The sequence below is a fragment of the Leguminivora glycinivorella genome, chromosome 11 (genome assembly GCF_023078275.1).
Source record: "Leguminivora glycinivorella isolate SPB_JAAS2020 chromosome 11, LegGlyc_1.1, whole genome shotgun sequence".
Taxonomy (NCBI): Eukaryota; Metazoa; Arthropoda; class Insecta; order Lepidoptera; family Tortricidae; genus Leguminivora; species Leguminivora glycinivorella.
This window is the reverse complement of record NC_062981.1, coordinates 12,770,306-12,796,909: the sequence shown is the minus strand read 5'-3', so window position 1 is coordinate 12,796,909 and position 26,604 is coordinate 12,770,306. Positions and strand designations below refer to the sequence as shown.

Sequence of the window (26,604 nt, the reverse complement as noted above, 5' to 3'; positions counted from 1 at the left end):
GACGCGTGCGGTCCTAAGCCGGGCGCCTTCGGCGTCCTCATATTTAATTAATAAAATAGTAACCCCAAAGTAAGTTAAATAAAAAATAAGTTGAAAAACTAAAACCCGACTACTATAAAAAGTGTGAAACAAGAGAGAAATTCACAGATGTGTAATCTTTTCAATACATAAATTTAATGTATGACATTAATAAGTTTGAAATCATTACAAACGTTTCAATCATTACATAAGTTTGAAAATTTTCTAAATACTTGCAAGGATTCAGAAGATAGCCGTGGTCGTATGCCACTTATGTACTTACCAGTTTATAATTGTGCCATATGAAGTGAGGATTATATTCTTTGGCCACGACAATACAGACAGACAAAATAATTATGTCAGCGAATGATAGCTTTTCACGGAAATGAAACACGATTTGCGCTATTTATTTAATTTATTCACAATACTGTCGCAGCTCTCAACAACTTTAAGTTGCTACGTAAATTCTTCTAACACTTTATTTACTTTTATTAATTATAACAGTATTTTTCTTGAAGCATACATTAATATATCGATTTTTATATAACAATTATAAATAGGAATGTGGATATTGACAATCATTAGACTTTCTTACTTTTAAAAACAACTGTAGGTGTACAATAAATAAATCAAATTGCTTTTAAATGTTGACTGAACAATAATACTCTTCTACTATTTGAAATTAGGTAACATGAATTGGGACTTATTTACAAAGTTTAGGGCGTGTTAAATGTATTCATGGTCACACTGAACAGCGTTACATCATATTAGTACATTTGTAACAGTAATAGAGGCCCGTAATCTAAATACTCGATAACAACAAAGCTTTAAATATATATATTGCTTAAGCCTTAGCTCCGACAACGGTGCCCGCCTGCTTGTCGATTTGTTCCTTTTCCAGCTGTTTGCCGAGGTACTCCCTGGAAATAATGTAACGTAAATTAATCAGTTTGCTTATGATAACTTAACTTTTTGAACGTCAAGAATACCTGAGGCATCGTAATAGGTTGATAATTTGGATGCCCATTATTAAGAGCGCTATGACAAAAAAGGCGATATATTGTAAAATGCACAATATTCATCGATAAAATTGTACACTTTACTCATACTAAAAGACAGTAAATGTACTTGTTTCAGTTAGAACATCTTATTAACTGACGGTTAATTAAAAAACATATGGAAGAAAAAGCTTTTTCAATTAGTAATGATTTTTTTTCTGATGCTCGTTTAGGAAAAACCGCGTGAAGCACAGATTTGGGAGCTCTTATTAAGTCACATTTGATAAGCTCACTCTCATAGATGCGGTAAATTTCAGTTCCTGATATCTTGTACTTTACAATGAATAAACAACATTTATCATTTAATCCTTTGAAATTCAGAAATTGGAAGTAAAACGAACTAAATTTTGTCTCGAAAATACATCGAAACAAGTTATCATTTCTCCGAAAATCTACATGTTATCGAAGTTATTTTGGTATATAAATAATCTGCAACATCTGCTTAAATTGCTATTATACATTTGTCGTTATAAAATTTTATAATGATTTTTTGTGAATTTTTTGAAAACTAGCCTTCCTGTCGCTATTTTACCGGTGACGGACGCTCGCGATTTCAGTGCCGCGTCAGAGCTCGTGAAGGTGAGACGTATGTCGCTCCGCTCTCCGAGTTTTGATCGCGAACGACGAGAATATTTATCGTTGTGTGGGTCGGACGCCTTGTTTATACACGGGCTATCCTCGCATAGTGTGTGTGTAAACAGCGACCAACAAATTTGATCCTAGATCCGTAAATATTTGCTTTTGTAATGTTTTGTTATGTTTGAATGTTAAAGTATTACAACGTTATGATGATAAATATGTTTAAATTACAATACGGTCTAAGACACATCAAGATGGTACTCGGGATCTGATGATGGAGCCAGAAGGTGGTCACCAGTACCAATGAACCATATGACTAAACCACTTCGTGTTTGGGCTCATTGGGTTCGTCTTAACAAGACCTTTGACAAGAGGTGGTACTCAGGGTCTGCTGATGGAGCCAGATGGTGGTCACCAGTACCAATGAACCATATGACTAAACCACTTCGTGTTTAGGCTCATTGGGATCGTCTCAATAAGACCTTTGACAAGAGGTGGTACTCAGGGTCTGATAATGGAGCCAGATGGTGGTCACCAGTACCGATGAACCATGGAACTAAACCACTTCGTGTGTAGGCTCATTGGAATCGTCTCAACAAGACCTTTGACAAGAGGTGGTACTCAGGGTCTGATGATGGAGCCAGATGGTGGTCTCCAGTACCAATGAACCATATGACTATAACCTCTTCGTATTTAGGCTCATTGGGTTCGTCTCAACAAGACCTTTGACAAGAGGTGGTACTCAGGGTCTGATGATGGAGCCAGATGGTGGTCACCAGTACCAATGAACCATATGACTAAACCACTTCGTGTTTAGGCTCATTGGGATCGTCTCAATAAGACCTTTGACAAGAGGTGGTACTCAGGGTCTGATGATGGAGCCAGATGGTGGTCATCAGTACCAATGAACCATGGAACTAAACCGCTTCGTGTGTAGGCTCATTGGGATCGTCTCAATAAGACCTTTGACAAGAGGTGGTACTCAGGGTCTGATGATGGAGCCAGATGGTGGTCACCAGTACCAATGAACCATGGAACTAAACCGCTTCGTGTGTAGGCTCATTGGGTTCGTCTCAACAAAACTGACAAGAGGTGGTAGTCAGGATCTGATGATGGAGACAGATGGTGGTCACCAGTACCATTGAACTATATGAGTAAACCACTTCGTGTTTAGGCGCATTGGGTTCGTCTCAAAATGACCTTTGACAAGAGGTGGTAGTCAGGATCTGATGATGGAGCCAGATGGTGGTCGCCAGTACCAATGAACCATATGACTAAACCACTTCGTGTTTAGGCTCATTGGGATCGTCTCTATAATAATAAGAGGTGGTAGTCAGGATCTGATGATGGAGACAGATGGTGGTCACCAGTACCATTGAACTATATGACTAAACCACTTCGTGTTTAGGCTCATTGGGTTCGTCTCAAAAAGACCTTTGACAAGAGGTGGTACTCAGGGTCTGATGATGGAGCCAGATGGCGGTCACCAGTACCATTGAACTATATGACTAAACCACTTCGTGTTTAGGCTCATTGGGTTCGTCTCAAAAAGACCTTTGACAAGAGGTGGTACTCAGGGTCTGATGATGGAGCCAGATGGTGGTCACCAGTACCGATGAAACATGGAACTAAACCACTTCGTGTGTAGGCTCATTTGAATTGTCTCAACAAGACCTTTGACAAGAGGTGGTACTCAGGGTCTGATGATGGAGCCAGATGGTGGTCACCAGTACCAATGAACCATATGATTAAACCACTTCGTGTTTAGGCTCATTGGGATCGTCTCAATAAGACCTTTGACAAGAGGTGGTACTCAGGGTCTGATGATGAAGCCAGATGGTGGTCACCAGTACCAATGAACCATGGAACTAAACCGCTTCGTGTCCACCTTGTAGCTCCATCATTAGACCCTGAGTACCACCTTGATGTAATTAGAATTGTATTTGACTTATTTTATCATCATATTAAAGCCTGACAAGATTTTATTTGACCCTGAAAGAGTGTCGCTACAAACCGCTTTCATATGGCAATAATGTGCGGACGTCATATATAATGGGGACAGCGTGTACTGGTTTCGCTTTAATATTTGTAGAAAATGAAAACAGGGTTTTAGAGAATCAAAGTTTAATAAGCAAGGTTTAAATACTCGCTACTTGTTTCCGCACAGCCTAAAATCCATGAATCTTGTCCCTTTATCGAAGTCGTCGATGTTTATTTTCTTTTTGCGTGGGACCTTGTTTTATACTGGTGTCAATGATGTAACGGCCTTCTTATTTCTATAAATATTTTTCACGGCAGAGCTACAGACACCTTAAATAAGAACAAAAAATAAATTAAGCTAAATCGAAACCAAATAATCAGTACAGGACAACCGCACTATAAATTGTCAGTACCGGACATGTCAACAAACGATTTCGGAACATTGTTATCGAAATACTGTGAAATCCTTCATCCTTTTTTGTTGTTAGTAAATTATCACCTTAAGTATAATTATTTTCACTTTTTTAAATATTATTTTGGGCAAATTTGCGATGAAACCGTTAGAAAATTGAAAATATTTACTTCTCGTTTACATCACTGACATTCAATGACTTTTGACGACGGGTGTCAAATATTAATCCTTGCCAGTAAAATAAATTAGTTCAGCTGAAAATCCGCAACGTGGCGAGGGTCAAATAAAAACTTGTCAGGCTATAATATATATACTTTACTCTAATACTTATAATAATACTTATCATATAACAATAGCAAATACTTGGGATGGGATCTACTTAAATATGATCACAGTTTATAATTATTACTTTAAATTTTAACACAATTAATATTATTTTGCGCTATATTCTAGTATTTTCGTACAAAATAATGTTTATTAGAAATCAAAAGTTTATATTCAGATAGTAGATTGTGGTTGTTATCAAAATTCCATAGGAAGGATGAAGATTGTTTTGTCCATTATTGTAGTGCGAGCGAGTGGAAAGACGTGCTAGAAAGGGTCGCCATATTGGACTCGCGCGGCGGGTAAAATACCTAATTTCGCCCGACGCCGAAATGTTATAACGCTCTTAAGCAAGGGTTTTTTTTACCCACACAAAACGTCATAATAATATGTCGAAGGTGAAATTAGGCCGAGGTTGCTGACTCTCTTTCCCGCGAAAACGTTGACTGGTTGTAAAATGTCGTCCATGCTGCACGACATGTTTTTCGTTCTAATTGCATGGGCATAGTGATGTGCCGTTCTCGGGAAATGTCCCTTTGTGGGGAATATTCCCTATGAGAGGGAATTTTCTCGGGAATAGCACACCTTTTAACCTTTTTTTCCTATTCTACCTATACATAAGACTTTTTAGTGCTAGTGCTTTTTAGGGAGTGAACACACAACGGGCTCAAATCCTCAAAACGACGAGGTCACTCCGAGAAGCCTGTGGAGACACCAGGAGGATCCGGCCATCCCGGCGGAGTTAGGCTGGCTAGACCCTAGCCGGCAAACACAGCACGCACGAGGCTAAGTGCGGAAATCGGAGCCCATAGTAATGAACAGTACGTACCAGTTGTGCACCATAAGCTTCTGGACGGCGAGGAGGGCCTCGTACCGCACGTTGGGGTCTTCGTGGCTCAGGAGGTGCATCACGCGCTGCTTGCCGCCGAGGGTCTCAATAACACTAGAAAAAACATAAAATATTGTTAAGTATGGACGTGCCTGAATAAGAGGAAGACGAATAAGTTCCTTCGCAAAAACACGAACTGTCGCGGCACACCTCGGACACTGGCGATTAAATATATGAAAGAGGCGCATTCCTAGCACACAGTCTAAGCTCGTGCAGGTGAACTCGTACTATGCTTGTATGAGTGACATATGACAGGTCGACTGTTCGCGTTTTTGACAGACGGTAACTGTGAGGTAACCGAGACGGGGTGGGTGGCACTTTCAGCGGGGAGCGGGAGTGGCCATACTGTATGATAATACTCTTTATTATACTGTGGTCGCGGAGTGAAGATCGTTAGCAAGACCGTTTTTCTGTTGGAATCCAAGAAAGTAGCCTTTCAAGTTACACGGCGAGTGGCGACCCTGCCAGTCTGCAGTACATAATTCGTACATAATTGTTTTCCATCGTATTTTCGTGGGAACGTTCGCATTTATCGTGCTAGTTCGGTCAACGTCAGTAATGGGCGAGCCGCCTAAAAAAACTATTTAGTCCGTCCGTTAGATTATCAAAAAAATTTGGAAACATTTTTTCTTTTTTCTCGTAAACGAAAAATGCCGACGATACAGTGCATTGAAGTTTCGTGTGACGTCACGCCTAGGTACAATTTTTACTTAAAAGTGACGTCACAAGCCGCCACTCCGGAACTTTGATGCTCTGTATCTTTGTATTTTTTTCATTAATTAGAAAAAACGAAAAATATGTGGCTAGTATGTATTAGTGTGTGTTTGGACGAACTAAACAGAATTCCCTTTTTTATGTAGTCTTTATCCCTATTCTTGCCTCAAATACATCTACACTACATCAGTACTCACTGCTTAGTAGGCAATGCTGGGTTGGATCTGATCTTCTCAGCTTCTCTCCTGAGTGCATGTTTTCTCCTCAAATGTGGAGGTGCTATGTGGCATAGTGTTGGTAGCCAATAGGAAGGGGTGGACTTAACCGATCCTGATATACACCGCATAGTCTCATTCAGTTTGGCATCCACCTTGCCCACGTGAGCGCTTTCTGACCACACAGGGGCGCAGTATTCCGCTGCTGAGTAAACCAGTGCGATACCAGTGGTGCGCAGGCAATCCGCTGATGCTCCCCACGAGGTGCCACATAGCCTATGCAGGATATTATTACGCGTCGATAGTTTCTGCGAGAGCTTCACAAGATGTTCCTTGTACGTGAGCGATCTATCCAGAGTAATTCCAAGATATTTTGGGTGCTGGTTGTATTTGAGCTTTTTCCTTTGAAATAAACCGTGTGTTTGGACGAACTAAACAGAATTACTTCAACCATACGATCGGCGATAGCGTCTGGCTTAACACTGCCAGTTTATATGTAGTCTATATCCCTATTCTTGCCTCAAATACATCTACACTACATCAGTACTCACTGCTTGGCCCTGGGGTAGTGGCACACGTATTCACCCACGTCGTAGCACGCCACAGTTAACAGCACGGGGTCCTGGCTGCGCTCAGCAGGTGCTAGTTACTCACTCGTCCCACGTTATATGGCGACCCTGCCAGTATACAGTACACACTGCTTGCCCGTACGTAGTGACGTACGTATTTTCCCAAGTTGTAGCAGGCCACAGTTAACAACCACGGGATCCTGGCTGCGCTCAGCAGGTGTCTACTAGTTACAAACTCGTCCCACGTCCCATGGCGACCCGGACAGTGTACAGCACTCAATGCTTGCCCCGGGGGTAGTGACGCACGTACTCTTCCACGTCGTAGCAGGCCACAGCTAACACCACGGGGTCCTGGCTGCGCTCAGCAGGTGTCTACTAGTTACACACTCGTTCCACGTCACATGGCGACCCTGCCAGTAAGATACTTACTGCTTGCCCCTGGGATAGTGACGCACGTATTCTCCCACGTCGTAGCAGGCGACGGCCAACACCACGGGGTCCTGGCTACGCTCGAGCAGGTGGACCAGCGTGCGCAGGAGCTCCTGGCCGCGTTCGTTAAGGCGGGCCGCGTTCTCGCGCCAGAACTTGGCGGATTTGTGCACGGGCGACCATTCCAGTCTGTGAAAAAAAATGTTTTATGTCAAATGCCGCAAAGTACAATGGACTATAGGTACTCTTTTAAACAGCTTAGCACTGGTAAACTTTACTTCTTACGTTTAAAACAAAAATACATGTTAGCTCATATTCGTGTAATATCAGCTTAGTTCGAATTTAAACAACACACATTTACCCACATTATTATTCATTTAGGTAATTAAAGTATAGGTGCGCGGCGCGTCATATACGCTACCCAGAGGGAGCAGTGTCTTGACGCGGCAAACGGCCAATGTTTGCCGCTCAGCCAACGAAAACTTACAGTTACACCTGCCTAAAGATTAAGGGTAGCGAAAAAATAACTCACCGTCCACTCTTAACTTCAGTAGCGTACTGGTCGAAGGAGCTCAGGTCCTGGACGGAAGCCTGCAGGCGGTTGTTGAGGAAGTCCACGTCGTTCATGATGTCCTCGTCGTCGGAGCGCTTCTGCTCGAGGATCGCGAGCTGCTTCAGGACTTTGCATTGCACCATGGCGATGCAGTGCTCCTTTGCCACCTGGATATAAAACAAATTCGCATGATGTACTTTCCTATTTATGGTGTCAAGCGCCGATTTGTAGGATCAAGTCATCAAATATATGAAAGTTAAGTGTAATCGACATTGTTGGATAGCAAAGTAATTTTTTTTTTATTTATTTATTTATTACATACACATAAACTATCAATAACAGGGCATCCTAATACGATAGTATGGAAATTTACACAACATTTTATACATTGCCGTAGCACAAAACATATAGCGTAGCCTTTGTGAATTCGTTCAGAGAACAAGAGAATATATCTAACTCGATCGCTACTCGATTGATGGTCCGGAGTGCGCGCGTGAAAGGGGCCTGGCGAAGGAGTTGCGTTCGAGCGCGCGGCTCGGCCAGCAGGGTCGGCCCGCCGCCCCCTGTGCACACATGGCCAACGGTTCCACCAACCCCCTTGGCCAAGCGTGTATCAAGTTTGCAGTTGGCGCTTGCGCTTGCCGGCCAACCGTTTAACAGCGGCTCTTATCTTGGCCAAGGGGTTTCACAAAGGGTTGGTGGAACCGTTGGCCATATGTGTACAGCGGCCATAACGCACCTCTGCCAGGACTCCAGGATTGCACAACTTGCCTCGTACCAACTTACAAATATATACAAAGACAGTCCCAGTTCCCGTCCAACTTCTAGTTTATTGTATCCTACCATGCCTAATACAAACAATGTAGGATAGTTTAACGGGTAAAAAGGGTATACTCCGTATAACTTTAGGTACACAAATCGAATGAATTTATTCTGGATGCGTTCCAACATTACCCTATACTTAGACTCGTGTGGACTCCAGATGGCCGCATTACCCTCTAAGTGACTCCTGACTATTGCCTCGTACAGGACGCGAATTGCCTTAATGTTGGTAAACGCGTGGGCCTGCCTCATTACAAACCCCAGATTTCGGTAAGCCCTTTTACAAACGCTAACAATATGGTCTCTAAACGTGAGGTCGGACTTCAGCAGCACCCCTAAATCCTTCACTTCTCCGACGCGCTGCATCGGTGTCTCTTTTAACACATACTGGTAGCAAAGTGGGTTCCGAGATCTGGTGAATGAAACGATGGCGCATTTTGGCACGTTAAAATGTAACCCATTTTTGCTAAATACCATTGAGATAAAGAAGAAGGATGCAAAGTGCAATGCCAACCCGCGCTAGTGTCTTCTGAGCATAGGTGCCTGTACCTACATCATAAGATTCATAAGCAGTTCGAATACAATTGTTCCTAGTTACGTTTCTGTCTATAGGTTTCTCTATAAAGTAATAAGTATTTCTTATACGTCTTAGAAGAATCGCTCAGAATTTTGCGAGAAGGAATGGCGTTGACTTGTTCATCTTCTAGCGGGTTGAGTACAACTGTCACTAGTCCTAGTGTGTGTAGTGTACCTGGCTGTCCTCAGGCTTCTCGATGAGGTTACGGAACACGGCGAGCACGATGCGAGTGACCTTCTCCTTAACGGAGTCGCTCAGGATGTCGGCGAGGATGGGGATGGCGTTGAACTTGTTCATCTTCTCGGCCAGCAGAGGGTTGAAGGTCAGCACCCACAGGCAGAACACAAGCTGGTATTGGACCTGAAAAACACAACAGCGTCATTTCATCGTTGCTTCACAGTCATACCTAGCGGAAAATCTATTTTTTTTTGTAGAATTATAATAAATATTATAAACGAGACCCATCCATCCACATTTTGCTTAAGTATATACGAATTACTCCAACTACTACTGTCCCTTTTAGATCTTTTGTGATGATTGTTTAGAAAGCAATTCATAATGAACCCAAAGTAAAATGTAGTAGAGTGATGGTTTGAGGGCTATGTAAGAATATATATAATCGTTTTTATCAACTGGGATCATCATCATGCACACTGCATTCGTACCCAGTTGCACTAATGCCTGCACGCCAACTACAATGTCGGCGTGCGCTTCCCATCTTCCCATACAAGGTGTATAGCCTGGCAAAAGAAGAGTTGAAACTAAATAAAAATGGCATAAGGCCGGTTCACACGTATTAAGTTGTCAAGTAAGTAACTAATTTTAACGACTTAATTTTAAGTAAGCGTTTACACGTCATAAACACTATAAACAGCCTTAGCTCTTTAGTCATCCCGAAATTCAGTAATTAAATTCGTATTCAGCGAGGATTTAGACGAACTGAAGGATGAAATAGACAGGGAAACGAGAGCACCCACAAGACTGTGGGTGAGAAACTGGATAAGCAGAAGTAAGGAATATGGCGCTAGTGCGTTGTTTAATATATTCTTCAATAATTAAATTTCACTGTCTAGTGTCTTCCGACCACAACATTTTTCAAAAAATATAGTTAACTCACGAACATACGATCGCAACCGCTCCGCCAAACTTATACAATTAACTAATATTTAACTAAATCGTGCTTGTCCAAACGTGTCAAGTGGTAGTTCATGCCCACCCACTTAACCGAAAAATAGACAAATTTCTAATCTACTTGCTTAAGTGCACGCTAAATATTAACTTGTAACTTATTACTAAATTGATTGTTTACACGCGTTAAGTCGCTTAAAATTAAGTTAATATTTAGTTAATTACTTGACAACTTAATACGCCTTTAGTGTCCTCTCTTTTTTTCACACATATTGATTTGAAAGGGACGAATACGATGTAGTCACTTTTTAATTTCTACCAGGGGCGGCTCACTCCGCGATCCTTTCGCCGCGCTACAAGTACATGCCGGCGGCCGCGAGCATTCAGTGGCGACGACCTTAGCGTGGCCCAATGAATTTGTCGTCTGCAGGCGTGCGGTCCGTTTGTTAATGTAGGTAAGAATTTAGAATGGCGGCGTTTTGTGCACGTCAAAGGAGTGAGCCTTCTGTACTTGTACTATTATATATTCTGTGTTTCTACTCTTATTTGCCAGGCTGTAGTTGGGCTTAACTCCGTCTGTCCCTACAGCCTCCGTCTAGCCCTAAGTCGTAAGCTCTGTACAAACAAATTATGCGCGGCAAACACTCGAAGATTGCATCGCGCTGCGGCTGCGCGAAATGTAGACGGTACGAAACCCAGTCTACAGTGCCCGCGGCCGCCGCGCGATCTAATGTTCGACTGATAACACAGCATGTATAAGCAAGTAATATATATGAATTATGTACCTGGAAGTTAACCCTGGAGGCGAGGATGGACAGCAGCGTGGAGATACCGTCCACAGACAGGAAGGCGAAGCGGTACTCGTCCACACGCAGCATCATCTGCAGGCAGCGCGCCACCGACTGGATGTAGTCGATGTGCTGGAACCACGAAGAGTCATTATAGTTTATAGTACAAGCTCCTTGAGTAGGGGCCAGTGAAGTCAACACGTATTAGATTGGTTAAAAAGAGAAATAAAAAAACAAAGTGTGATGTAAAGCTGCATTTTTGGTATATTATTTAGGGTCCTTGGAGCACTGTGAAACTATGTTTTGCAAGCAAAAACAGGGTGTGATTTTTTTTTAATTTGCAAAAAACTGCAAAAAAATCGGACTTTTTTTAGATTTTGCAGTGTCATTTAAAAACTGGAGACTTTTTATAACCTAAAAAAATCAGATTATAATGGCATAAATCTAGTATAACTGGATCAGAAATGGTGGAAGGTGATGGCCAAACGGGATAGTTTACGTGATATTTATTTCAAGAGACGTAACAAAGAAGGCGTTATTATTATTTGGGAACTGTTCAAGTATTACGTAAGAACTATAACAATAATAGGCATTATACGTAAGCACTATAATTATAGGGGCCGAGGAGGTGATTGCTCTGCTTATAGGGTTTTGGTGATGATTTAGAGCTTTCCTTACTTTTTTGCTGACAAGGGAAATGGGGGGAGGGTATATATTTGTAATAAATTAGCATAAGTAACTCTTGAATGGCCCTTGTCCTTGACGTAGTCCCATTTTTTACTTCCTTCTATACTATTTAAATGAGAAATACTACTATGTATTCTACGTCAGACTTATATTGACTGGGATATAGACCGTGATTACCTTTTTGATTTTTGTCGTGCTCCCGATATTTCTAAAAATGAAGAAGGCGGGTGCGGGTGTAAATCCGGTCGCATTCACACACGATGGTCTGTCCAAACACACTACACTTACAATGTCACTACGTTTGTTCAATTCTGACTTCACTTACTCAAACAAATCACTGGATTCCATACATTTGATAGTTTGAAGTCATCTTCAATCTAGGTATGTTGTGGCGTTCCGTCGACATTACCGTAGGACTAAGCAACTTGACCCGGTCACTTGCGACGGTCAAGTCTTGACCGTCGCAATCCTAAGCCATGAGGAACAGAGGAAGAAGAAAAGTGTCATTATTTTTGACAGCAGCAATGTGTTCTTTAATTCTGCAGGCAGTGCGCTTGGTCGGCCCTTCATAACTCATGTATTCAACTTATGTTGTCTGGACAGTCAGTGGCCTTTTTCACCGCAGTGATATTGACACCTTGATACGCCCAAATCTGTACTTATTTCTAGTGTTGATTTTTAGATGAATAGTGTTTGAGTGCTATTAAAAAATGTCCATTTCAAACACAAATTCTAGTGTTGCAAACTATCACTCGTACTCGGCCACTGTAATAGTCGAGCCACATTGGTGTTGGTGTTCACCACTTCACACCAATGAAGGTTTTCTGAATCGTTTTTTCGTCAGGCGGCGATACTGATGTGCCAGATCTTTCTCACATCAAAATTCAGAATCCAGCAATAATTGTAAATCGCTACTCATTTTATTTAGTTCCACTGTTTCAGTGGCCGAGTATGACTGATATTTTGTGACGCTTGTGTTTGTGGTAATTTTTAAGAGCACTCACACACTATACAATCCATCCATCCAGCCATCTAAAATTTAATACCATAGGCAATACACAGATATTTAAAAAAACACACACTTTAAAATACCTGACTGTCTAGACAACATACGAAACATAATATTAAATACATTGTTCTACACACCTTGCCCCATACAAAATGTATAGAGGGAAGAAACAAGTGGAAGTATGTCAAAGACAAGGGGCCGTTCAACTATTAAGTAAGAAACTGTACAGTAAAATAGATAAAAGACAAAATTTATATCAAGTGTTAACCCTCCCCCATTCTTATCTTTATCCATCTTTTGGCATGATGTTTGGCCATCACCCTCCACCACTCACTTCTGATCCAGTAATACTAGATTTATGCTATAATCTTATTTTTTTAGGTTTCTAATCTAATTTATTAAAAATATATACCATCCCACCATTCCCCTTGTTAGCAAGAAAGTAAGGAAAGCTCTAAATCATGACCAAAACCCTATAAGCAGAGTAATCACCTCCTCGCCCCCTATAATTATAGTGCTTACGTAATACTTGAACAGTCCCCAAATAATAATAACGCCTTCTTTGTTACGTCTCTTGAAATATATATCACGTAAACTATCCCGTTTGGCCATCACCCTCCACCACTCATTTCTGATCTAGTTATACTATAATTATAATCTTATTTTTTTAGGTTATAAATTTGATTATTTGACTAACTGGCCCTCTTTTGGTCTTAAATGAAAGCTAATTAAATTTTCTACAACTTTATTTCGCAAAATATATAATACCGTGCTATGTTTTGCTGAAATCTGTCTCAAAATATTGGCAAAACGAAAATTTTCATAAAGAGGGGAAAAATACCCATTTTAGAAGTATCATATCTCAAAAACTGTTTGAGATACGGCATTGCGAGTAGGCTCAAATGATTTCAAATTTAATGTTCTTTAACCTTTGCGAAGCAACTTATTGCCTAAAATGTCTAGTTTTTAAATGACACTACAAAAACTAAAAAAAGTCCGATTTTTTTGCAGTTTTTTGCATATTAAAAAAAAAGCACACACTTTTTTTGCTTGCAAAACATAGTTTCACATTCCTTTCAAGGACCCTAAATAATATACCAAAAATGCAGCTTTACATCACACTTTGTTTTTTTAGCAGATTTTTGTGTAAGATTTGACCGGTCTATATTGCTTGGAAAGGTGAAACTTGAATAGCTCCGATTATAGGACGCGTTGCAACATCGTGATCCTTGTCAGTATGAACTGCGCCCACACAGGGCGAGGCAATGTACTCGCGCGACAAACGCTCGACTGACTATTCACGAATTTACGATTGAGCTGTGACCGTGCGTCAGTAAATGTCTTTTGAGGTCGAAGGATTAAGCGATTAATTCGCTATAGCGATAGATACTGGTTCATAATTGAATACGCGCTAAAAAGCGATGCTAAACGTAATGCCGCGTAAGTTGTTCATTTTAAGCCCATTGTCCTTTAAGCTTCACATTTAATCTAGAAAACAAATAAAAACACGGGACCAAACAAAACCCAATATTGTCTCGTAATTTAGCGCTGAAAAATAAAAATAGCATCCATATCACACTAACCCGTCTATATCATACATAATAAATAGCCCCTTTATTAAGAAAATTCTTAGTTTATGTAGTGTTAACATCGTCATCTAATGCATTGAACACTTTAATTTGTTTGCTTCTTACAAAATATTAAATTATTATTTTTACTTATTTAATTCGTAACAAACTATTTACGTATACCGATACGTACATGTAAGATAACCGGCTACAAAATTCACCAGCACATTGATTGAGTTAATAGCGAAATTTATTGTTGTGCGCTGCAACGAGAAAGCGCCGGCCCAACCGCTATTTGTTGTGCTAATTAGAAATAGACCATCTATTTGCGTTTATTATTCACACAAAGTCTGAAGCTCACGCGCATACAGCATTCTATACACACAACACTACTTACAGTAGGTTAAGAAAGCATGCCTTAAACGATTAATGAACACAAGAAATATTAATTAATTAGTAACAGCTTTAAAAACATGTTAGCATCGGTTGTTACAAACTGGAGAGCCGCGGCTACACAGAGTACCTTCTTGGAGCCCGGGGGCAGGTCCTCGAGGGGCGCAAGGTCGTCGAAGGAGGTGTAAAGGCTGTGGTATTTGCCCTGGGCTTCGGGGGCCTTGTACTTGTGCTTGTGTTTGTCCACGATCGGTTTCTCATGAGCCAACATAACCTGCTCGGCATGCGCTAACTCGGCAGACATTTTCTCCGCCTTACCAGAAAACAAACCTCTCAGTAACAGGGCACATGCGATTGCCCCGGCGGCGATGGTACGCGATGAACACGACTTGTTAGCTGCTTTAGATTAATGACTTTATTCTTTATATATTTTAACATCATGATTCCCTGCTATATAGTTGCGTCCCGGAAGAAGCCTTCCCAAGTTAAAATCGATTGCAAAAAACGAAGTGCTGTTGTGTCTCAATTACTCTTTCAAGTTCGACGATTAGTACATTTTCAATATCTGGATACACTTTAAAGTTATACATAAGCAGGTATTCACAATGTTCAAAAATATATGTTTAGAAAATAAAGTCTGTTAAGGTGTTACTGCAGCTTTGATGAATGCACAGCTCTGCACTAAAGTAGTGCAAAGTATGTTAATATTAGAAATATCTAGGCGATTTGGCAACTTTGTGTTCTGTGTAGTGTAAAAGTTTTTAATCTAATTTCTAAGAGAAGTGTATGTAGTAAAAAAAACTTTGAATAAAGACAGTTTTTAACAAAATAATAAGTAGAGATTGTACACTACAGGATAGTCTGTTAGTCATTTTAATATATTTGACAATTGACATATTTACTACAAAGGAAGTAGAAATTGTGCACATGTGAAAATAAAGGTTGTAACTTGTAATCCAATTAGGTAAAGATCTTCAAATAAAGGAAAATAATAAAGGTATTTCTGCTACTATTATAAGTTACAAGCTTTCTCGCAGTCCGATTTTGTATATAATAGGTATATGCAATTTCTCTCTTTGAAAAAATCAAACAAATGTGCAAGTGCATACCAAATTCAAAAACTGTTCAGTAAAGTGTAGGTGCTAAAATTTCATGCTAGCAGTTAATAGAACAGCCAAGCAATGATGTTATCGACAAAATGACCATTTGTTAGTCATATACCTCGAAATCAAAAAAATCCTTGTAGCTTTTCACCTATTCGCTTTTCGCCGCGATCTCAAAATTTCTGAACCGATTTTTTTCTTGTAGTATGATTTTTGGTCGCTAATTACAATGGTGTATAAAATTCATAGCATATTTACTTCCCTGCCTTTCTTCACTGTAGTCGCTTTTCACCTCGATAGATATTTGTTTGTAATGCGTTATTAGATATCGTGATATTTCCTTCAAGCACTTTACCTCTATAGTTTTGTTTTGTAAATGCATTTCACATTTGTAGTTTTTCTCCTGGTTATATAACCTCGTTGTGAATATCACTGATATTACTAAAAAAATAAAAGACACTATTTGCTGTCTGTCACAGAATGCAAATGATGATGTTGATATATGTCCATTTGACCACGTATTATACCACGTTTTTTTTTTATATCCCAGTGATATAGCCTGTTTTCAAAACTATTAATACAATTTGCGACCCAGGTAAAATGCGACTAAAAATATTTGCGGCTAACTGAAGAGGCTATTAGTGATAAATGCTACATAAAAATCTGCTATTGTTGTAAAAATCTATTGAAATTATACGCGGTTAACTAAATAGGCTATTGATAATATGCTACATCAAAATTTGCTACTGTTGTAAAAATCTACTAAAAATATCTGCGAGTAACAAAATATACCATCGATATTAAACGCTACAACAAAATACACTATCGCGGCAAAATGCGAATAGGTGAAAAGCTACTAGGATTTTTTGATTTCGAGGTATACGACTAACAAATGAAAATGACATGTCACTGTATAATTCAATAAAAAAAAACAAGATCACAAATTAATTTATGCAGTCATGCATGGAAATCATAGATTTTATAAACTCTGTTGATAATTTTCAGTTACTAATATTACAGTTTATGTTTTGCTGCTGTTCATTTCTTGATTGGTTCAGTGTTCAACTGAGATTATCCATAATCTATATCATTTACACCTAGTCAATATCAGATATCATGTCACTAGCAAAAAAAAATTTTTTTTGTTCACTTACTTTTCAGTATATTCTGCCAAGACCAAAATGTCCATGACAATGAATAAACAATACTATGCAAATGTAAACACTACATGCATCTTAAAACTAAATTACATTTACAACATTATTTTTATAAGTCATAATCATAAGTCATTTATTCATAAAGGTTATTTACACGTTATAAAAGAGACAAAAAAAAACACATTAAATTAAACATTAAATGTGTCATAGCAGCAAAATAAATAATGAGATCAATTATACATTATTTTTGTGTATATTTAGGAACTCTTCATAATCGTAGAAGGAGTGCTCATCAAGCCAACGTTTGAGGCGAGATTTAAAGCCGTCCAAGCTCTGGGCGCCGGTGACGCTGTCGGGCAGGTTGTTGTAGACGGTGGGTCCCATGATATGAGTGAGCTTGGCCGACTTAGCCATTCTGCGGTCCACGCCGACTAGCTGGTGGGCGTATCGTGTGTTGTAAGTATGTACCATGCTTCGCGTTTTGTAGGATGCTAGATTTGTCCTCACATACATAGCCACTTGCAAGATTACCACTGCAGGTAAAGTTAGTATTCCCAGTTTTTTTGAAGTATGATCGTGCAGCAGTGTTTTGCGGTACCCGGGCTAATATCCTGACCGCACGCTTCTGGAGACGAAACACCCTTTCCCACCCGGCACAGCGTCCCCAGAGCTCCGCACCGTACTGGATCAGGGAGTGCACAGTGGCAAAATAGCACGAGCGCGCAGCCTCATCAGACACTAACCTGGTCACCTGTCCTAACGCAAAACACGCGCTGCCGATTCGTCCGCTGAGTCTGTTAATATGATGGTCCCACTTTAGACAGGTGTCGATTTCAAAGCCTAAGAAACCGGTACTACTTAACTGGTCTAAAGCAGTTCCGTTCACAGATACAGCAAGTGGCCTCGTGCTGCGACCAGACAGATTGAAAACCAGGTAGTGCGTTTTTTTGAGGTTCAGCGCCAGACCATTGGCATTGAACCACTGTGCAAGCTGGCCCGCGGCCTCATTCAGTTTCTCTTCGATGGTGTCCACCGATTGCGCCGTGACAATTGCAGCAACATCATCCGCGTACATGAGGATTTCAGCAGCCTCTATTGCATGCGGCAGGTCGTTCAGCAACAATGAGAATAATATGTTTGAGACCGATGAACCTTGAGCTACACCCATAGTGGTTTCCAGTGGGTCTGATCTAGCCTTTCCACTATCTCCGACAACAATTTGAGATCTAAATTGGAGAAGGCTCTTAAACAAGGAGAGTGTGGGGCCATCGATCCCATAGTGCCTTAGCTTGCTGGTGAGGACTGCGTGGTCTGCGACGTCAAAAGCCCGGGACAGGTCGCAGCATAATACAGCAACCTCGTGTTTTCTTTCCCTGGCGCCAACTATGCGTCGGACTACATCACGGGTCAATGAGGTTGTGGAGTGGCCCGTACGATAAGCGTGTTGTCTGTCAGATAGGACACTCGTCGACTCCAGGAAATTCATCAGGCGACGACTTAGACCGTTCTCAAATACTTTTGACAGCGCAGGGATAATTGAGACGGGTCTGTATGCATCCATATCCGCATTTTTACCCTTGCCTTTAAATATTGGCGCTATTTTGCTGATTTTTAGTGGTTTAGGGTAGATGCCCTCTTTTATACAGCGATTAAATAACTCGGCCATGGCATAGGCTAAAGGGATCGGTGCAGCCCTCAGTAACTTCATGTTTATCCCGTAAATGTCCATTGAGGCTTTAGGAGGAATGAGTGATGTTATCAAGCGATAGACCTCATCCGCGCTGAATGGCAGTAGCCTAAGAGATTGATCCGTAGGCGGCAGCGCAGCGCGTAGCTGGCGCAGGGCGCGCCGCACGCCGCCGCAGCGCTGTGGAATCTACAGTTCAGTGCGTTCACAGCATCCTTTTTACTAGCAAACAGTGACCCATCGGTGTTTACAATCACCTCTGTCACGTCCAGTCGAGGGCAGTTATTTTTGCCTCTCTCCCTGTTCACGACATTCCACAGTATTTTTGGTGTATTGTTGCCAGTTTTTATTAAGTTACTGTAGTAATTGGATTTTTCCTTCCTTATTAACATGTCAAATTTAATTTTGATGTTAGTTATAAATTTACAAATACTGTCATTACATTACCGTTTTCCTAATTCTATCATCTCAAATAGAAAGGATTTAAATAATTTAATATCATTATTTATCCAGGTTGAGCTATTTTTATCTCTAACTACTTTTTTTCTTAGCGGGAAACAAGTGTCGAACTTATTAGAAATTATATTTATAAGTGAAGTTGCAAGGCTACTGGCGTCGTTATATTTTGTAAATATTAGACTCCAATCAACGCTCTCAATAGCGGCAGAAAAGTGTTGTTGGTTTTGCACTGTGAAATTTCGCGACAAGTGGGTGACTTTATTTGAATGATTATCTCGCAGTCGTAGTACTTCCATAACAGCAAGATGATCACTCAAATTGGTAATGACGGGATCAACGCTAACGAAATCTATAGCTAGGTTCGAATACAGGTGGTCAAGGCAGGTCGACGTTGTAGCCGTCACGCGAGTGGGAAAGTCGACTTTATTCATCATACCATGGGTAGTTAGTAAATCGGACCTTCTGTTTATGTCCGCGTTCGGTTCGCCTAAGGCCCCGCGCACACGGAGGCAACAGTTGCTCGGCGACTTTCGTATTTGTATGAAAAGTTGCGTCGCCTCGTGTGCGCACCTTCATACTAGCCCATAGACCGAGCGACGGAGACAAAACAGTTTTGTCTCCCGTCTGTGGGGGCCCTAAGCAGTTAATATTCATATCACCTACAATTACACAATTGAGCTGGGCCTCAGTTATCTTGTTGAGCAACCGTTCTAGATGTACCAAAAACTCATTATTGCTAATTAAATTTGTTCGGTATATGCAAATTATCGTTACGTCAAAATCAAGTAAATCTATTGCCGATATTTCACAATACCTCTCCATCGATAACTGAACTAATTCACTGTTCTCAAGACATTTAATATTATCACGCGTAAATATACAAGATCCGCCGTGCGCAGTGACATTCCTACAATAACTGGATGCGAGTTTGTAACCGTCAATATTCATACATCTTAATTTATCCGTTGATAACCAATGCTCAGAGATTGCAAGAATGTCACACTTCATTTCGTTTTCTAATAGCACTTCCAGTCGTAGCGTTTTATTTTCTAAGGCTGCGATGTTTTGATGGCACACTTTAATTATTGTGAAGTCGTCGTTACGTGGTGTAGATGCATTCTTATCACAGTGGCGAGCGGACGGAGGTCGAGCTAGACGTGCGCTCGCGCCGGCCGTCGGTGAGAGTGGCGGCGGGCCGCGGTCCGCCAGTCCCCCTCCGAAACCACTCCGATATCTTCACACCCGGTGGCCACGACGTTGGCGTGTAGATTTGTTCTGTAATACTTTCCGGATAACTGACGACGAAGGCGGCATGGAAATTAGTTTTAATATTTCGCTTTTCTACATTGATACCTTCACATGGGATGCGTTGTTTTAGGTATTTTAGTACATTTTGCGTTGTTGTTTCCGGTCGAAAGGACCAGGCTTGAACATACTTAACGCGTTCGATGGTGGAGATGTCGTCATCCATAATTCCTGCGCCAGTGAAAACTCGGCGGCGTTTTCGGCTAACTGTATGCCATTTTTCGTCGCTGTGTGGTGAGTTGGTATCCAATTCATTCTGTTCGCTCAAAAGAGCAGGTGCGGCGGCGGGCGCGGGAGCGGACGTAACTATCGCTGGTGTTGTGGCCCGATCGCTTACCGTAGGCTCGTTGGAGGTGGTAGACGTGGTCGGCTGCGCTCGGCTCACCTCGGGCGTTGTCGGGACTGCTCCGCCAACATCTGACGCTCTCAGTACGGGCTTGCCAGCGGCTTTAGCGCTCGTTTTCTTCGAGGGAGGCGCTTTAATATTTGCGACGGCTTTTAGTTTCGCTAGACGCACCGGCCGCTGCAGCGCTGCTTGGGGGATATTGCTGATGGACTTACAGCTTGCTGATTCCTGCGCAGCACCCTCAAATTTCGTTTTGAGATTTTTTATTGTATCTGATTCATTCAGAATTATCGTAGATTGTTCGGCGATCTTGGTCTCGAGCGATGAAATACGAGTGGTCATTGTTGTAACTGACTGCTGAAGTTCACGGATTGCACTTTCGAGCGCAAATTGCGCCATTATTTATATTTTTAAAGCGTTTAGTCACATAGGAGCAATGTAAAGCTTAGGGCTACCAACTACCCACTAGCATCCAGAAATTATCAACAGAGTTTACAAGGCCCATATTCAGAGTAGTAACTTACATTCTGTTTGAGCTGTTCCTTCAGCCACGTCAGGTAGAAGTTGAGGTCGCTCTTGTCCATGAGCTGCGGGTGCCAGCATGCCAACTTGGCAATGATGCGAGCAGTCATGTGCTGCACAAACTCGTCTTGGCGGTTCAGCAGGTTCAGGAAAGGCTGCCAGACTTGTCCCGACTTGTTGTGTTCACGGAAAATCTTCACTCGGTTCTTGTTCTCCTGAAATTTCATTTTCACCAATATTCATAAATGACATTATCCATTTTTTTTCCTCTTGTTTTGCTACCAGTATAAATGAACAGCAACCTGCACAACAAAATATTTGTTAACCAAATTTAAATGCTTGTTTATAAAATATAAAAGTTTGCAATAAAAACAAAACCCAATAATGACCACTTTACCTCAGTGTGACAAACTAAATTGGTCTGAATTGTAGAAAAAATGTTATTTAAATATCAACTTACAGACAGGATATCATCAATCATAACCAGAATGTACTGGATAGTGTGATCCTTGCTGACATGGGTGAGCAGGTTTACGAATACCGTGCAGCACTCATCGGGGTTCTTATCCGGAAGGTCCTTCTTGCCACGGTCCAGGGCCGACACGAAGTCATGGTCGTGCTGCGTGATCATCTGAGACCTAAAATATACTTTATATTTACCTAATTCTTAAAACACATCTGTAGAATAAGCTTCAATCATTCTGCTTTACTTACTGCAGATACGATTGCCATTTTATATCCGTTTGGCGGATTTCACTGGCCCTCAACTGCAGGACGCTGGTGGCGGCGATCATATCTGCAAAACATGGGAGTGGTAATCACATAATCTTTTCCATAAAATTGGTTCTAGCAAGTTAGATACAATGGACAGGAACTTACCAATATTCTCTTCGCCAATAAGCTTACTAACATTTTCCTCGTTGATGTTAGCCATTTTGGCTAGGATATCATAGAATTATGATCAAGCCAATAATAATTGGAATAAAGATCAAAGAATCCAATAAATCCCAAATACAAGTAAAGACGACAGCCTCAGCTGAGAGGTCTTGTGACTACATAAAGTGACGTTGGTGTAGTGTGAAAGCATATATTTTCTTACCTTCTTTGTTGTATACCCGCCATGCTGAGAAAAAAAGAGACAAGTATATAACATGTTATGTTGTCTACCTTGGGAATAAATTCAGAGCAACCAATATGAAGAAAGTTAAAATGTCATTTCATTTCGTTTAGGAATCAATAATGAAGTACCTATTCTCTATGGTATTCCGTAAACGTCAAACGTTCTGTCAATGTCAAAGCAGTAAAGATAAATTTGGCAAGGTCGTTTGTATTGGATTGGATTGGATCAGCTATTTGTTTAAAATAAAGTACTTACACTGATATTCTTCAACATTTTCTGAATCAGGTTTCCTGGGTCTACTTGGTTCAGACATCTTAACAATTTCGAAACCGTATAATTGTTGCCGAAAATTTATAAGTGCATAATAATGCCGAAACTACCAAAAAACTGACTGATACATGAAATTTGCGTTTGAACTTGCTGGCGTGACACATACGACTTTAAATAAATTTGGGAACCGGCCAGTTCTATTGTCATGACTTCTTTACAAACACAAGACGAATGTCAGAGTAATGACCCAAATAACGTGCCGTCTATTGCAGTGGAATCCGCCCGTTTTCCGGTGGATAGCTCGATGCGGATAGTATTTACTGGATATTATAATGGAATTAACGTCGAGGTGAGATCGCCAGATGAAATGGCTCTGCTGTATCACATGGGGTGTTTTGGCAAGGGCTCTGTTTCGCGCTCTAAGCCAAGAGCAGCTCATAACGCTTATAGCCAAATTATGCGCAAACGGCAGTTTCTCAAACGGAATTACTGGTACAAAAAGTTTGCTGATAACCATGGAAAATCTGTTGTAGACAAATTACTAACAGACATGGATGGGTTGATCACTAAGATAAAGCATGACAGCCAAAAAATTGGCAATAAAGATGTAATAGACTTGGTATCAAGTGATGACAGTAATAGTGCTAGTAATGATGTTTTTGACAGTGAGCAGGGGCATTTTGATAGCTTTGAACCACACGGTGACCAAGAATTGGTTGCTATTGTGCCAGACAGTGATACTGAAGAGGGTAATTATATCGAAAATCTGAAACCAAAATGCTGCATAAATAAAATAAAGCTTCAAGAAAAGCTAATGCTGAGTTTACAAGAAGCTTTCTTCCTTTCTTATGGCCTTGGTTGTTTACAAGTTATAGGCAGTGGTGATAAGATGCTCACAATAGAACAATGTTGGGATTTGTTTACAAAGATGGACAAGAAGTTTGTTCCCAAATATGTTGTTTATCATTACTTCAGATCTAAAGGATACATAGTCAAATCTGGAATTAAATTTGGTGGAGACTATGGTAAACATGGTTTTTATAATTATTGTAGTGCAACTTCTGAATTTTTCTATGAATGGCTCATACTATGTTTTATTTTGATGTTTCCAGTGTTGTACAGAGAGGGTCCTGGAATAATGCACTCTGATTACATAGTAGTAGTAAAATGCAAAGAAGACCAATTTGATTTTGTGTCAGTTCTTGGGCATGTGAGAATGGCCACTACTACTACAAAGGTATGAGCTATGTACAGTCAGCTGCAGAGAAAAGGAGACCCCCTGCCGTACAAATTTGTATGCAAGGGGGTCTAGTTTTCTCTGCAGCTGACTAATGAAGTAAAGATATTCATATTTTTATTTAAATTTTGATTTACCTCATGGAGTATTTAAAATTAAATATCTCTGTTAGTTGTAGGTTGTAATGTTATGATAATGTAGGCTGTGATTAAAATATTATGTTACATACTTTTATTTGTAATAATAACATAAATTTTGCTGCTAAGCTGCTTATTTTACTAACTGCTGTTTGTTATGTCTACTCATTACAAACATTGTAATATATTTTCAGGAAGTATTGATTGCAGAAGTTGATGAGCCCAGCACTTATTCAGAAAATATGCCGGAAGGTTTAAAGGAGTACAGTGTGCGGGAAATACATCTCACTAGGAACATTCCAATATTAGTAAATGATGAAATTGACTAAAATGCATTTGGTTTATATTTACACTAAACAGCTATCTTACAAATAAAATACAATTAAGCCCTTCTTATTGACTTTTTGATTCCAGTTTTCCTAAATTCACTTCTTTCTTTTAAATATTCTTCCGTGCATAATGCTCTAAAGCTGTCATCACGATACCAGCTAGAGAGGCAGTCCTTTAGAGCAGCATTTTCTTTCCGGCATTTAACCACCATCAGTAGGGATGCGTCTTTACCACACTTCTCAAATTCTGCAACCTCTTTTATGCATTTCTCTGCTTTGGCCTTCTCCCTCATTAATTTGGGTATCATGACTTCCAATTCCACTTTTCTCAGGCTGCGATCATCAGGATCACCTAAAGAATAAGACAAGTTGTAATTTTATTTACATGGGTAGTTCCGTTTTACTATTGGAAAATTGGAAATAGTTTACGTAAACTTGAACTAACCTACGCCATGCGGTCCTTCAGAGAATTTTTTTGGTAGTACGGTCTTATCCTCTGTCATTATTACGTAATTTCAAACTTTCATGCAATACAGAATTATTGATGGTCTTTTTACTATTATTACGATTGCTATGATGTTGGGAAGATAGAAGATTCAGTTCAGTTTTTAGTTCTCATGGCATCTGTAAGATAGAAGATAGTCTTCCTTCAAAAATATGTTGACATTTGGCAATAATGACACTGACATTTGACAGTCCATGAGGTGTTCTTATACGCACTTAAACGAGTAATCGTCAGGAAACAGGCGACAATATTTGCAAAAACAGTTAAATAAATTTGAAAACATGGATAAATATTCTCATAAATACTTCATTAAAAATATATGATCAAACGAGCTTCGCAAGCGAAGTTCGATCGATATTATATGACTCGCTTCATTGGAAGATATAATTATTAAGTTTACATTATTGTAGTTTATTTAATCTACTGGCAACATATTGCACGCTTATTTTAGAGATTTATAAAAAATAAGTATTTCAATTGCCTCTAAACCTTCCCCCCCACCCTCAGGTCGGTGTCAACCGGCGGTGGCATCATCATTATTTTCAGAGATTATTCCAAGCAAAACTTTGGAATCTGGGTGTATCGGGAGGGAGGGTAATTATATCTTCCAATGAAGCGAGTCATATAATATCGATCGAACTTCGCTTGCGAAGCTCGTTTGATCATATATTATATTTCCTCGCTTCATTGTTCGATATAATTATTAAGTTTACATTATTGTAGTTGTTTAGAGACAAAGTTTTGCGGATGGCAATTGTGAAAACAAAATTAAATATTTATCATTCAATTTTGTTACATAATTATTACTAAACAACTAGCAATTACATAATTATGTAATTTATACACAAGATCAGTCTTATTCAGTAACACAGTTCATAATTATTTATAGCAAACTGATCTTGCAAATAGGTCTTCGTCAACTATTTGACGATGGCAGAATTTAGGAAATATTTGCGAGGTTGAGGTCCAACCCGCAGTTTTTCTGATAATGTCAAACATTGACCCCTGCCGAAACGGCAGTAGACGTGGTAGCATGGCGAGTGCCTGTGTGCACTAAATGTTGCCACGTCCATCCCGATCTCCGCTAGTACTTGTTTTATCCACCTGCTTATTGACTGTGCCATCGCGTCCCTGTGAGGGCGCTTCGCAGTTAATAAGAGGTGTTCTGAGTTCGGAGGCCCTTTTATCGCTTGTTAGAGTGAGATACTCGCGAAGGACCGAAGTCGCGCGACACGTTTCTTTAAGGTACGAAAGGAACAGTATAAGTATGTCGGGGTATATGGTAATATCTGACACGATAATTTTTACCCCATTTGGGTAGTGTATATTCACTCATTTAATCAGTAAGAATGTTGGCACGCGATGGGTAGTGCATAATGCCAATAATACGACAAGCTTTTTAGTACCTAGGTAATCTGCTCTATAGTCGTATTTTGATACCATTCATCAATGTAATCCAATACTATTTTTGGATCCCAAGAGTGAGTAAGTATATTTTGGAAAATTAGGTCTCATTTTAAATGTGCGTTTTAACAAACGTTTAACATGTTCTTTTTTTTTTTTTTTTTTTGGTCCTGAGAAACAGGGATAATGCTGACCTAGATTGTTTATGGATCCATCCGTTAAAAATCTTAGAATCAACTTAATCGAACTACTAAAAACGTTTTGATCGAGTTGTGATCAAAATGTCCACCATAGTTTAAACCACGTTTAAA

At 40.2% G+C, this 26,604-nt stretch overlaps 3 protein-coding genes across 6 annotated transcripts; 1 reads left to right on the top strand and 2 right to left on the bottom strand.

The window, feature by feature from the left end:
* Positions 1-414: 414 nt before the first annotated feature.
* LOC125230926 (V-type proton ATPase subunit H) lies at positions 415-22,808 on the bottom strand. 4 transcript variants are annotated; one of them, XM_048136213.1, is made up of 12 exons: positions 22,667-22,808; positions 22,391-22,414; positions 22,006-22,087; positions 21,752-21,929; positions 21,294-21,506; positions 14,843-15,025; positions 11,053-11,187; positions 9,314-9,499; positions 7,720-7,907; positions 7,188-7,376; positions 5,201-5,314; positions 415-938 (listed from the first exon to the last, which is right to left on the bottom strand). In XM_048136213.1, exons 1-12 carry the CDS (start codon positions 22,722-22,724, stop codon positions 863-865), a joined length of 1,626 nt encoding a protein of 541 aa, XP_047992170.1. In that variant the 5' UTR covers positions 22,725-22,808; the 3' UTR covers positions 415-862. The 4 variants fall into 4 exon arrangements, with proteins under 4 accessions (XP_047992170.1, XP_047992172.1, XP_047992171.1 ...); XM_048136215.1 differs by lacking the exon at positions 14,843-15,025; XM_048136214.1 differs by lacking the exons at positions 22,391-22,414; positions 22,667-22,808 and adding an exon at positions 22,171-22,345.
* Positions 22,809-22,880: 72 nt separating this feature from the next.
* Positions 22,881-24,447, top strand: LOC125230928 (tRNA-splicing endonuclease subunit Sen2). The gene is made up of 3 exons (XM_048136217.1): positions 22,881-23,706; positions 23,794-23,918; positions 24,250-24,447. The coding sequence occupies exons 1-3, from the start codon at positions 22,887-22,889 to the stop codon at positions 24,382-24,384; spliced, it is 1,080 nt and encodes a 359-aa protein (XP_047992174.1). The 5' UTR covers positions 22,881-22,886; the 3' UTR covers positions 24,385-24,447.
* LOC125230929 (COX assembly mitochondrial protein homolog) lies at positions 24,382-24,974 on the bottom strand. The gene is made up of 2 exons (XM_048136218.1): positions 24,830-24,974; positions 24,382-24,736 (listed from the first exon to the last, which is right to left on the bottom strand). Exons 1-2 carry the CDS (start codon positions 24,885-24,887, stop codon positions 24,438-24,440), a joined length of 357 nt encoding a protein of 118 aa, XP_047992175.1. The 5' UTR covers positions 24,888-24,974; the 3' UTR covers positions 24,382-24,437.
* Between the last annotated feature and the right edge of the window lie 1,630 nt (positions 24,975-26,604).